This window comes from Musa acuminata, chromosome BXJ2-4, assembly GCF_036884655.1.
Source record: "Musa acuminata AAA Group cultivar baxijiao chromosome BXJ2-4, Cavendish_Baxijiao_AAA, whole genome shotgun sequence".
Lineage (NCBI taxonomy): Eukaryota > Viridiplantae > Streptophyta > Magnoliopsida > Zingiberales > Musaceae > Musa > Musa acuminata.
Window position 1 is genome coordinate 36,085,001 of NC_088341.1, and position 13,086 is coordinate 36,098,086.

The window sequence follows — 13,086 nt, forward strand, 5'->3', positions numbered from 1 at the left end:
TTACTCCGCTTCGGGTAGTTCCGACCCGATCTTGATTGTTTGGTCGGGCCTGCCTTTGATTAGCGGTAAGTCGACGGTGGATTCCCTTGGTTCGGGGCGGGGAGCCAGCTTTTTTCCCTCTCGGGGGTCTTCGAGCGGGGATTGGACCCTTGCTCTTTTATTCAGCGTCATAGCAGTCAAGTAGCAGCGCCTGGACTCCCAGGAGTTTCCAGCTACTTCCCCGACCCCATCGTGGGTCGGGAATTTGATGGTCTGGTAGTAAGTCGAGATGACGGCTCGGATCTTGTTGAGGGTTGGTCGTCCGAGGATGGCGTTATACGCCGTGGGGAGGTCGACCACCAGGAAGGAAGTCATCACCGTTTTTGTTTTTGGGGAAACTCCCAAAGTTAGGGGCAGGGTGACAGCCCCTAGTGACGAGATTGAGGCACCGGTAAACCCCGTGAGCGTCGAGCATGCCGGCTTCATGTTCTCCCTGACCAGGCCGAGCTTCTGGAAGGCATCCCAATAAAGTATGTCGGCCGAGCTCCCAGTGTCGACCATGATTCTTCTTACTTGCGCGTTGACGATTCTGGCTGATATCACCAGCCCGTCATCATGTTCGGCTAGCTCAGGTTCCCCGGTCGGGAAAGTGACTTCGGGCCCTTCTTCGTGTTTGGAAGCCTCGGCCAGGGAGGCCCTGGCGTATGCCTTTCCGCCCGCCACGGAGCTCCCTCCGGCCACGGGTCCGTCGGTTATGACGTCTATGTGTCGCTCGATGGGACCCTCCGGGCGTGGTGAGAGCTCCTTCTCTGGCCGGAGATACGGGCCGAGGTGCCCACGGCGGATGAGCTCCTCAATTTGCCTTTTTAACTCTCGACACTGTTCGGTGTCGTGACCGGGCTGTCGGTGAAAACGATAGTATTTGGAGCGGTCCGCGAGTTCGCGCGGGCTATTCATCGGGTGAGGATCTTTGAGAAGGCCTTTCTCCTTGATGTGGAGAAATATTTCGGTCCGGGAGGAGTTCAGGCCTGGGGGAGGAGACCTGGGTACCGCATCGTCGAGTCCGCCAGCCCTACGCCGGGAGGTAGCGGGCTGTTGCTGCCGGGGCTGCTCTGGCTTAACCCTCTTGCGCTCGTCGCGCCTTCCGACCACCCATGCTTCAGCAGCGACGAACTGGTTTGCGCGTTGTAACATTTCGGGTACCGAAGTGGGGGGTCGCTCCACCAGAGACCAAAAGAATCGGGTAGGCCGCAGGCCCATCATGAATGCCTGCATCATCAAAGAGGGGTGAGCATCAGACAGCCCACGAATTTGTATGGTGAAGCGGTCCACGAAGTGAGAAAGGGGCTCGTCATCCCTCTGGTTGAGCCCGAGGAGCATTGCCACCGAAGGCCTCGGCTTGGCGTGAGCCAGAAAGTTAAGTTCGAAATCCTTGGCCAACTGGTCGAAAGAGGCGATGGACGCGGTCTTCAGATTGCTGTACCACGCCCGGGCTGGGCCTCGCAGGGTTGTCGGGAAAGCCCGGCACATCAGGGCGTCGGACGTCCCATACAACGCCATCTGGGCGCGGAAAGCGGCTACGTGGTCAGCCGGGTCGGTGGCGCCATCGTAGGCGTCTAATGAAGGGAGCCGAAAATGCGGCGGGATCGCTTGCTCTTGAATCTCGGGGGTGAAAGGGGACCCCTAGTGTTGCTCGGCCCCCGAGTCTCCCTTGGTCCTGCGAATCTCTCGCTGCACCTCGTCCAGTCGGTGACCTACGAGGCGCAGCTGGGCCCACAGGCCCTCCGTCGAGTCTAAAAGCGGGGCCTCGGGCGTCGGGTGCGTCGCTGGATCCCCCGCTCCTCCGCTCCCGGGTTGGGTCGACTGGCCCAGAGGTGAAGCGGGAGACTCGGGAAGCGGTGCGTGGGTCTGGGCGGCGGACCGTTGCCGTTGGGGAGGTAGGGTTGAGTGTGAAGGCGTCGGATGAGAGACCAGCGGGATGATGGTCTGCATCACTCCCGTAAGAGCCCGGACCTGGTGTGTGAGGTCGTAGAAGGCTTCGGGTGGCACAGGTGACGGGCCACCGGGATTGCCGATGGGCGGCGATAGACCCAGGTCGTTGAACAGTCGCCAGTAGCGTTCCGAGATCGCGGCGAGGCGCTCGTCTCGAACCCCCTCCTGCAGGGGATGTTCTCCCGCCGCGTCGGTCGGGTGCGACCTGTCGGCCGGGGGCTCGGCGGAGCGGGCCTGTTGATCGCTCGACATTCGGACGGGCCCTCCTTCTAGCGCCATTATGTTAGTGTAAACACCTTTTTCTTAGCCGTGACCCGCGGGGTCATCGCGGCTTGGTTCGGGGGTCCGAATGGCGGTGATCTCCCTGGGGCGTTCCTCGTCTGCACTGAGGCGGTCGGGTGCGGTCCCTGATCGGGGGCGGCGCGGTAGCTTCCTCCGGGTGGGGACTTCTCGGCTTCGTACCTGCACAGAGGTCGGGTCGAGATGCTCAGCCCGACCCCTCCGACGATCAAATTAGCTCAAGTCTTGGGGTTTTTTTCCTCAGAAAAGTCCCCCCTTTCTCGACCTCTCGCTAGGGGATGTTTATAGGATTAATAGTCCCCCCTTTCGTACCTAATATCGTTATTTATAATATTTTTGATATTAGATTGGATTAATAGTATGTCAAAGCTTTTAACTTTTTGGTTTATTTGTTCGGAGGAGGAAAGACAGAAGGAATATCATTGAAAATTTTTATAATAAATTTTTATACCAACTCTATGGAAACTCTTGAAAATTGTGTGAATTAAAATGAATGAAATAACATTGGATTGGATGTTGTTCAAAAGATGAACAATTTGTTATTATCGTCACAAATTGTGACAATAGAAGCATTTCATTTATAAATATGTTCAAGCACAAGAGTTTCAAGATGCAAAAATAGATTGCAATGTCTATTATCAGATCAACTGATTGGTAGAATTATCTGGGAGAAATGAGAAGGTCAGATATATTAATCTTGTAGCATCCATTTACCCAGTTAGTCCTCCTTTCGAGCTGTATATAAAAGGAGTTCGCTGTGTAAACAGCAATACTAGAAGTCAGAGTATATATGACATGAGAACTAAGAAAATGGCTCACCGATCGATTGTATGGATAAAACACACCAACAAGTGCAATAAGATGAATATTATATTAGATTCTATTAACAAGAATTTGCATCTTAGTATGAGTTCTTACAACATGAAACTGCTACAACATTGAAGCACACAAAAGCGAAGATTTTTTAAGCTTTGATGCAAAGTCTAAACTCCCTAATCTTTGATGCAAAGTCTAAGCTTTGATGCAAAGACAACACAACCATGTGATATTTACCGTGTTTCAGAAATCCCTAACTTATAGGAGAGATCAAAGATTTTATTTAAAAATAACTATCAACAGATTAATATTTTAAAATTATATAATATTATTACAAATATTTATAACGATCATTCTAATACTCATATTTTAACTTCTCAATAAGGGATATCATTGTTCACAAAACTCAAGGAATTATTGACGACACTTATATAAGGGTACGTAAAGCAAAGTAACTAAAAATAACATGCCTAAACAGTATTACTGGAGATACCCACTTAAAACTCAATAATTGCCTTACTTACCAATATGAAATGGGTAATCTTATTTCTGGAACATAGATGAGAGGCAGAAGAAGAAGAAGAAGAAGAAGAAGAAGAAGAAGAAGAAGGAAACAAGAGATCTATGTAGCCATTTAGTTTCTAATTAAATATATAATACGAATTAATTCGGAATCCGAAATCCGTAATCCGAAACCCGCCCACTGCATCTATATACGTCTACGCGCTCTCCTCTCCCACTCCCACTCTGTGTCTCCGCCTTCGTTTCCTCTCTCCTCTCTTCAAGAAACAACCATCGTTTTCCGTCGTACATGGATCCCGTCGACCTCGTTCCGTCAGGCTACAGGTTCGTTCCCACGGCGGAGGAACTCGTGGTCGACTACCTCGCCAACTGGGTCGCCGGCAAACCCCTCCCTGGCCGCGCTGTCGCCTTCGCCGACGTCTACGGCACCGAGCCGTGGAATCTTCTCGGCAGCGATCGGCAGGAGGGTTATTTTTTTGCGGAGCGCCAGCCCAAGGCCAGCGGCTGCTCCCGCGTCGATCGAACGGCCGGCACCGGTTCTTGGCTTCTGAACAGAAGGCAAGAACCCGTCAAGTCCATCGTCGACGGGCGCGAGATCGTGGTGGGAAGAAGGAGCTACCTTTCCTTCAAGGACGGCCGGCGGAAGAACTCCGGGTGGGTAATGTATGAATACGAGATGTGTTCATCCACCTTCGAGACACGAGTTCTCTGTCACGTGAAGAAGACCTCGTATCAACCCATCTCCGGCGGCAAGTTCATGAAATCGGTTGAGTCCACGTTCACGGAGGCCGCGACGGAGACGCTCACCGGCGGCAGCAGTTTCGTTGGGCAGAAGAGAAATAGAGAGGAATCTTCTACTCTCTCATCAGCAGCACCCAAGAAGCCATGCCGGGGGTTGGTTGCACATCCCAACGGAGCATTCCAGTCCGACCTCTCACCACCTCCGACCGCGGTGGTGCAACAGCTCTTATTGGCTCCCGTCGTGACAACCCTGGAGAGTCGTCTTCCCTCCATCGACTCCGTGGCACCGAACGAAGCCGGAGTCCCAGCCGCCACCCCATCGTCAACGGACGTTGGTGGAGGTGACGTCGGGATAACTGCGGAAGAACTCGAAGCATTTGACCTCGGGATAACTGCGGAGGAGCTCGAAGCATTCTTGGCTTTGCCTTCGTCGTCGGTCGATCTTGGCGGTGAGCAGCACTGCACCGACGATGCTTTCTTTACCAGAGAGGTTGATGCTCTCTTGATGTCCGATGCCACCGACACAGTCTCGACTACCATCCCCAAGGCCTCGCCGTCAGGCCACGTCGATGTTCTCTTGATGCCCGATGACACTCGGATAGATTCGACCACGGTCGCAGAGGCTTCCTCGTCGATCGACTTCGTCGTGTGTGAGCAGATGTACTGCACCGATGGTCCCTTCTTCTCGAGCCTGGAAGAGGTCCATGACTTCTTGATGTCCGATGACACCTTCATTGCCTCGACTACGATCCCAGGGGCCTCGCCGTCATCCTCAACCGGCCTTGCCGCGGTGCAAACGGAGTTGCAAGCCTGCTTGATGTCTGATTCGACCACGGTCGAAAAGGCTTCGACGTCATCGTCGGACGACGGCTTGCTGCAAGGGATTGAAGCCTTCATGAAGTTCGATGACACCCCAATGGATTCGACTATGATGTCGTGGTTGGAGCAGTAGCTTTGTTTGTATGGAAAATACTGTTTGTTCATGTATATCATAATAATGGAAGGAAAAGAAAACATATGTTCATGTAAAAATTGGCCAATAACACGATTCATTTTTCATCCCAACCCATGTATTGTTGTCTCCTTTGATGCGATGTTGGTCTCCATAGGATGGTATACCGAATGAACCAGCAATCTGAGAGAGAGAGAGGTCACAGTGTTCTCCCAATGCATCAGCCTTTCATGAAATCTGAGGTGTCACTCTACGTTGGCCTAGTAAGTCCTGATGCCGCGTGGATGGTGCCAAAATGCGGCATATCATCTAACACCACACAAAGCAATTTAAATGCCAAGCAAATGAGTAATACAAAGATAATAAGAAATAACACCAGTTGTAACCTAAAAGAACACCAAAAAGATTATAAAATATATATAAAAAAGGATAAATAAACACCTAACATTTCACGACAGAACCAGTCAATAATTTTGCACAATTACTTGTTTATGAGTGAAATAACATTTCATCAAACACTTAGGAATACGAATGTATCATCTCTTACAATGTCACGGCACATCATATGAGACCGGATCGTCTTGTGGTCCGACCCGAGTTAGGTTGCCTCAACCTCGTCATCGATTTTGATCGAGAAAAATCCAGTGGAATTACGAGTTCACATACGTTTCTACCCTTTTTATACCTATTACAACGACGTGCAGGGTCCCACTCAAATCGTCCAGTCATCAAATGAGTAGTTGACGATAACAGACCCAACTGGATAGAGTTTCACCCATTACGGATCTATCTCTCTCTCGAAAAATCCAATGGAATTATGGGTCAACAGAGACTGCTACCCTTGACATACCTGGGATGGAAGGAATCCGGGTCCCAGAAAGTCATCCAGTAGTCTGATGAGTAGTTGTTGACATCAGACGCAACTCGCGATAGAGTTTGAACTAGACCCGAACTCCCTCTCTCTCTCTCGCTCTCTCTCTCGATCCCTCGATCGAGAACAGCCAGCCATTTGCGGCGCTGGCCACCGCACCTGGAAATGGCGAAGCGGCTGCTCCTTCACCTTGGTACGCTCTTCTTCTCGCGTTCTCTTCGTTGTTCTCCGGCTGCCTCTTGGTTTCTTTCAAACCTGAGATCAGGAAAGGGGTTTTATAGTTATTGGGGGATATCTTACTCCCTTCGCTGTCACTTTCTGGTGCAAAGACGATTTCTTTATTGGTAATCCCCAATTGCGCGTCCGATTCAAGGTGAACTAAAGATGAAAGAAAATTGGTGTTTTTACCGCTTATTCCCCCGATTCGTTTACAATTTTGACCGTGCGGATGCCAAGTTTCTTTGGTGCTCCCCTTTTGCTTCTCGCGTGCTTATTTTGTGTTCCTTCTTGGTAATTTTAGCTTTCTTTTTTCGGCGAGATATGCATTGAGATTTAGGGCTTCAATTAGCTTTAATTGTAGTCCGATTCTTGATGATGACGATGGTAAAACTTGCAATTTTTATTAGACGAAAAAGAAAAAGATTTTGCTTACAAGGCCTCAAGAACTCTCTGATTTCTTCTAAATTTGATTTTTTTCATGGAAATGAAAAGGAGATCATAATTGAAGAAGAACTCCAATGTCCACCTTCGCTACCATGAGTGATCTGCATCTAATTGTATTTTCTTTCTTGCTCATCTACATGGTGGAAATACCAATGAGAAAAAAGGGTTTCAAATATTGTAAATGAGTCTTTATTAGGTGCTTCGTCTTGTTCATGTAAAGATTTGATCTTTTTATCTGGTCCCTTTCTTCTCTGTAATTTCTTTTCCCTTCCAGATTCTAGCATACGCTCTATGAGAAAACAGGATTCGTACCTGCAACTTGTATCTGGTGTTCTAAACCGATGCCTTTCGCAACACTCCGAAGAGGAGGAATCGGAGAAAGTGCGGAATACTAACTTAAGTAAGGCTGAAACTTTACCGCATATTAAAGATGCCCAGCATGACGAGCCTGGTAGCTATGATAGTGGTAGAGATAGTTCTGATGATGATGATGGATGGAAGCGGAAACTTGAAGTTGCTTGGCTCTCCAAAGCTCTTGATCCAGCGTTGCAGTTGTATAAGTGGGCATCTTCTGCAGGTTCTTTTATTTTTTGCTTGATTTCTTATCTTCAATTTGTGCCGTTAGATCTCTGACTTTCAGAATAGTCAACTAAAGTTTTTGTTGATAATTTGCTGTCTCCTCTACTCTTAAAATCTCTGTAGTGTTCTTTATGTTTTGCCAGAAATGACTTTTATAATTTGCAATTTTATAATCAACTGCAGGTATTTATCCAAAATTTTTTGCTTGTTAGTTCATTGCCAGTATTTACATATTCAGACATCAGACTAAGGATCTGAAGGATTCTTTATAACAATGGTGCTTGACTTGCAGCAGGTAGCAACGAGAAGCAGAGTACACCCTTTGGCACTAGGTCTTTCAGTGAGATTCTTATGAGTATTCAGCGAAGTAAAGTTGGCATTCAGGACTGGAGCCTCAGCGACTTAACAGTTGGTCTTTATCTTATTTACCTCAGCCAAGCTTCGTCTAAGAAGATTGAGGAGTTCAAGGGTGTTCAGATCTTTTCAGATGCTATAGTAATTTCTTGCCTATTCTCTCACCAAAAGATGTCATTGACAATTGACACTATATACTTTTTTTTTTTAATGAAAGCACTGAAATCAGAATTATTGAAGCAAATGGCGGCGTTTTTATAATTGGAGATGTACTTTTCCTATATTATTTCCTGGAAGACCTTATCCTTGTTTGCTGTTTGAAGCCAGTACCAACCAGACAAGGCTTTATGTCTATGACCAAGTTAAAATGTCGACTGCAGTAGAGTTTTTTTGAAAAAACTTGGAAGTCTTAATACAGGAGTTTGCATTTTTACAATCCAAACTCATTTTGGATGCTTCTATCTGCTGGCATCCTTTACAAGTTGGACAGATTATGTTATCTGTTTTGACATTGATATATTTTTTTTTGCTATCTTTTCTTTTTTCATATTGACACTTTTTTTTGCCACTTTACTAAAGGAAATTCATAGGTAGCATAAGTGAACTTAAGCAGAGTCCTTTTAGTAGGAGGTGAGTTTGGATGTTTATTGTGGCAGTCTCAGAACTCATGACATCCCCTAGAATAGTCAATATGAGAGCGTAAGTTATTGATACATCAGAAGAATACTTTCTAGAGGAGTATGATATCTATTCCCTGAACATTGTCTTTGGGGGCCTAGACAAGTATCAATAAGTAGGAATGTAGGATTTTTGAGAACTTTGCTCTTGTCAATGCCCTTTAAGCATTCTCTGAACGTGTCCAACTTAGATGAAAGACCCAAATATTTATAAGTATTTAACAAGTGACTTCTGTGTCAGGCTAAGGATTTAGCTTTCTCCAGTAGATAATCTGGAGATATTACATCTTTTTTACCTACATTCTTTTGCAGAGAATATGGTGCTGCCCTCTATGCATCTTCACCATGGTGCCAGTTTAATGTCCCTGGATTGTTGTTGGGAACTAGCTTTTTAAGTAAATGTTTTCTTGAAATTATTAGTTATCTAATTCATGTCAGTTAGAATTTTTTATTCACTATCTCCATCACCTCACAACATGAAATTTCTGTTTGTACAAGGATTCATCGGAGTATACTTCTGTGTGATAACATGAATATGTGTATCTTCTTTCACGTTGAGAGATCATTGACTTATCCAGGGTTCTTAAATGTTTTTTTTTCTCAACTTGATTAAAAACATGTATGTTTATTCTGTGGGTTATGGATGTATTTTATAGAACTTCTAGTAAACTCAACCTAAATTTTGTCTAATTTCTTATATTCTAGTGACCTATGAACTCGTGTTTAATTGAAAAATTCAATTGGTGAACCCTAGAAGCTCTTGTGTGTCTAAGTAACTATAACTGAGCTCTTCTTTTAGAGAATATTTGTAGGCATTTTTATAATGATTCTGACTTCCACAATCTGGCATTTCCCAGGTTCAAGAGCTTATCTATTATCTTGAGCTAGCAAAGGGTTCTTATAAAGACAATGCTACTGCTCTTGCACGGCATAGCATGCTTCGAGAGAGGAACATTGTGAAGTTCATTAAAACTTCAAGTCTACTGAGGCCTGGTTACTACATTGGAATCGACACACGCAACAAACAGGTTATTTTTGGGATTCGTGGAACTCATAATGTCTATGACCTTATTACTGATATAGTTTCTTCAAGCAATCAAGAAGTGTCATTTGAAGGTTTCTCCACCCACTTTGGAACAGCTGAAGCTGCTCGTTGGTATCTTCATCACGAGTTAGGCACTGTTCAAAAACTGCTGGGAAAGCACAAGGTGGGTAAAAGATTTGCTATAATTACCGTATAAGTTGCTTTATATGTTTAATTCTGTTTATTTCCTTTATGTTAGTTGCTTCTGCTAACTCTGTAACTACTTTCGTCACTGGCAATATTTTTTGTTTCCACAGGATTATAAGTTAAGGCTGGTTGGGCATTCCCTTGGTGGTGCATCAGCTGCTTTACTTGCAATAATGTTGCGGAAACAATCAGCGGACAAGTTGGGATTTGATCCTGACATAGTATCTGCTGTTGGATTTGGAACTCCACCTTGTGTCTCAAAAGAACTGGCTGAAAGCTGTGCCAGCTATGTTACTACAGTTGTGTTACAGGTTAGCATTAGACAACAACACTTGTATGTTGTGTAATTTTGTTGATGTTGTAGTTTCCTGTTGATGCATGGCCCTCTTTTTGTTTACTCCTTTTCTCCTTTCTTTTGCAGGATGATATAATTCCTAGGTTGAGTATAGTTTCATTGACAAGATTGCGAAATGAAATTCTGGAAGCCGATTGGTAAGTATCACAAAGTATTGGCATTGTTTTAAGACTTTTAAACATCAGACCACATTCTTATTTGTGTCATCAGGCCACAAGGGATAATGACTGTGAGATATTGGGTATTGGAGTCATTGCTGGGTTGGGCTGAGTCAAATCTGCTCCCCACTGTTTTTAATCCCCTCCAATTGCAGAAAAGACATCCTCTTGAATCAATGTCTTTTTGTTAATTGTTGTGGCTCACAAAGTAGATTTTGAATGTTGTCTTTGAGAAGTCGCTTATATGATATATATGCCAAAAAAATGTGTTGCTTGTGGAATGCACTGAATCGCTGTTTATACTTTATAGAATATACAAGTAATGTTAAGTTCTGCATGAGGTTCTCTTATTTTCTTCAATTTTTTAGCTTATTGTTCTGATGTGCTTATCTGTTTTAGTTATTTCATAACAATTTCAGGATGAGCGTCCTAGGGAAGGAAGACTGGAAAGGGATTGTAGACTTGGTTACAAATGCTAAACAAGTTGTCTCTTCAGTGCAAGATGTGGCTAGGAAAGTTACTTATTTTGCTAAGCTTAGGAACACATCAAATTCTTCTGGTATGCTTCTCAAGGATATTGTGATCTTGGCACTGTGCTAAAAATCTCACTGATATCATATCAAAATATCTACATAAATTGCATGGAATTTTGTTCTATGAAGAGCTATTTCAACTCTGCCTAGTAAAAAATCTTTCTAATTGGTCATTTTAGCTAAATTCTATGATTAACTTTTAGATGCAACTTCTGGAAGAGTTTTCTTAAATTGATATATGTAGGCAATAGCGGTTGATCTAAATAATTATTAATACCTTAGATGTGCATTTTCCACATTTGAGACTTTTTATTGTATGCATGTTAGGGAAATGCCATAGCCAATATATGTCATGTAATAACCAACAGAAACTTTTATAGCAGTAGAATTTTATGAATTTAGAATGGTCACTAGTAGTGTAGGATTAAAAGTAGTGTGTCTTTCATATAACTGGGTTAGGAACCACTAACAATGTGGAATACGTAATGTGAAGATCTGACCTTGACTATGCTGAAATGATCTTGATGGTTAATTTTTGGTGATTTTGATTGCATTTGTCAAATCATTTATGTTTCCACCATATGTTTCATTGATGACCATTTGTTGGATACCCTGGCCATTTTGGTCTATTCTCTCTCTCTCTCTCTCTCACCCCCTGCACGTCTCCCGCCCCCCCTCCCGCACCCCAAAAACCCCATTTTCTTTCTATGGTTACCTTATTCATCTAAAGTCTCCTCCAACAGCATCAGACGCTTTTGATGCATGCTGCAGCTGAGGTATGTTCCAGCTGGTTACATTATTCATCTAAAGTCTCCTCCAACAGCATCATACCTTATTCATCTAAAGTCTCCTCCAGCTTAGATAACTGTGACATTCTGAGGAATTGATCAATTGGCTCTATATGGAGGCCTTTTTAATCACACTCCACTCCTGATCTACTTATTGATCTTGAAGATATGTTTCAGTTGTTGCTGCTCGGCCATGACTCTTAAGCTTTATTAGGTTAAATCATCAAAATTTACCAAGGTTGGATCTGTTAAGATAGTTCATTGTTAGCATGTAATATCCTGTTTCCAGGCACAACCTGGGGACTTCAGTGTTTATTTCAGTTGTTTCTTGGCTTTTGCAAACATACAGTATTTGATCTGTCAATGAATGACCGGTGAAACATCCTTTGACACATGACACCTTTATGAGCTAGATTTCTAGGACAACATCTCTACAGTCTATGCAAACTGGTGAAATCTTATGCACTACTTGTCTCCACAATAACGACAACAACAACAAAGTCATAAAATTTTAACTATTTGGGGTTGGCTACATGGATCATCTTCATGAGCTACATAAATCATTGCATCTGTGTCCTCCCAGCCTATGAGCTTGATGGCAGACTAATCATTTCTTCATATGGAATCATTGTGTCTGTAATTCTGTGTGACAAGTAATTTATAAATGAGTATGCTGTATATATCTTTACGGTAAGGATGCATGAAGAGACCTATGAATATGTGGATTATGATGCGGCTTTCTCTTGTTGTAGAAGCAATCCAAGGAAAAGATTCTGTTGCTTCAATGAAGTTCAACACAGATGCCCGAGCAATTGTTGAACAACAGGAAGCTCTTCCGGAGGAGCTCTTTGTACCAGGAACCATTTATTACCTCAAGCGTAATGTTGATGATATTGATGGCTGCAAGAAAAGTGAATCATATTCACTTTGGGAGAGGCATCCAGATCAAAATTTCCGTAGGATAATGATTTCTGGCAATTTGATCTCTGACCATAGATGCGATAGCCATTATTTTGCCCTAAGGGACGTGCTCAAAAGCCTGCCAATCTCTAGTGATTGAAACATGTTCTGCCTTTTGGCAGAAATCTAAAGATATGATTGGGCTGAGGTACACAAAAGGGCTCCTTTGATATCCAAGCCATACATTTTTGACCATTATGTAATTAGATTCTTGATCTCCATGCTGAATTTTTTTAGTGTATGGAATCCCCAAATAACTTATGATTTCAGTGTATCGGCATTGTTTTCCATGTATAGATGGCAGAAATAAATTTGTAGAAATTTGCTTTTATGCATTTTATCTGGTTTTGGCAAGCCTTTTTTTTTTCAGATATGGTTACAACAATGATAAATAAGTATTTGGTTGTATGAAGAATTCATGTCAGTAGTTTTGTTGTATGATCTGGTCACCAGGCAACGCAATCAAGGTATTCAATGCATATTCGCGATCCTTTTTAGAGTTATTTATCATTTTTTTCGGTGCTTTCGAGTGTTTTCTCATATGTAATTGATCTCATATTTACTTTTGACAGGGTTTTGATTTGCTATTTTTTTCTTTATAAAATGTGAAATGTT

The 13,086-nt window shown here is 43.8% G+C and overlaps 2 protein-coding genes across 5 annotated transcripts; one reads left to right on the forward strand and one right to left on the reverse strand.

The window, feature by feature from the left end:
* LOC103973975 (uncharacterized) lies at positions 1-1,539 on the reverse strand. Its single transcript, XM_009388679.2, has one exon. The coding sequence runs from the start codon at positions 1,537-1,539 to the stop codon at positions 1-3; it is 1,539 nt and encodes a 512-aa protein (XP_009386954.2).
* Positions 1,540-6,249: 4,710 nt separating this feature from the next.
* LOC103980168 (uncharacterized) lies at positions 6,250-12,806 on the forward strand. Of its 4 annotated transcripts, none has more exons than XM_009396469.3 (8): positions 6,250-6,366; positions 7,111-7,413; positions 7,708-7,910; positions 9,304-9,654; positions 9,788-9,988; positions 10,099-10,169; positions 10,610-10,749; positions 12,264-12,806. In XM_009396469.3, exons 1-8 carry the CDS (start codon positions 6,339-6,341, stop codon positions 12,569-12,571), a joined length of 1,605 nt encoding a protein of 534 aa, XP_009394744.2. In that variant the 5' UTR covers positions 6,250-6,338; the 3' UTR covers positions 12,572-12,806. The 4 variants fall into 4 exon arrangements, with proteins under 4 accessions (XP_009394744.2, XP_018677735.2, XP_009394752.2 ...); XM_018822190.2 differs by having other exon boundaries at positions 12,267-12,806; XM_009396477.3 differs by having other exon boundaries at positions 7,711-7,910.
* The last annotated feature ends 280 nt before the right edge of the window (positions 12,807-13,086 follow it).

Bases quoted from the DNA above. Each gene is read 5' to 3' on its own strand.
- LOC103980168 (XM_009396469.3), top strand. From the start codon at position 6,339: ATGGCGAAGCGGCTGCTCCTTCACCTTG. The intron at 9,989-10,098 runs GTTAGCATTAGA...TTTCTTTTGCAG, and splicing joins TTACTACAGTTGTGTTACAG to GATGATATAATTCCTAGGTT. The intron at 10,170-10,609 runs GTAAGTATCACA...TAACAATTTCAG, and splicing joins GAAATTCTGGAAGCCGATTG to GATGAGCGTCCTAGGGAAGG.
- LOC103973975 (XM_009388679.2), bottom strand. From the start codon at position 1,539: ATGGCGTTGTATGGGACGTCCGACGCCCTGATGTGCCGGGCTTTCCCG.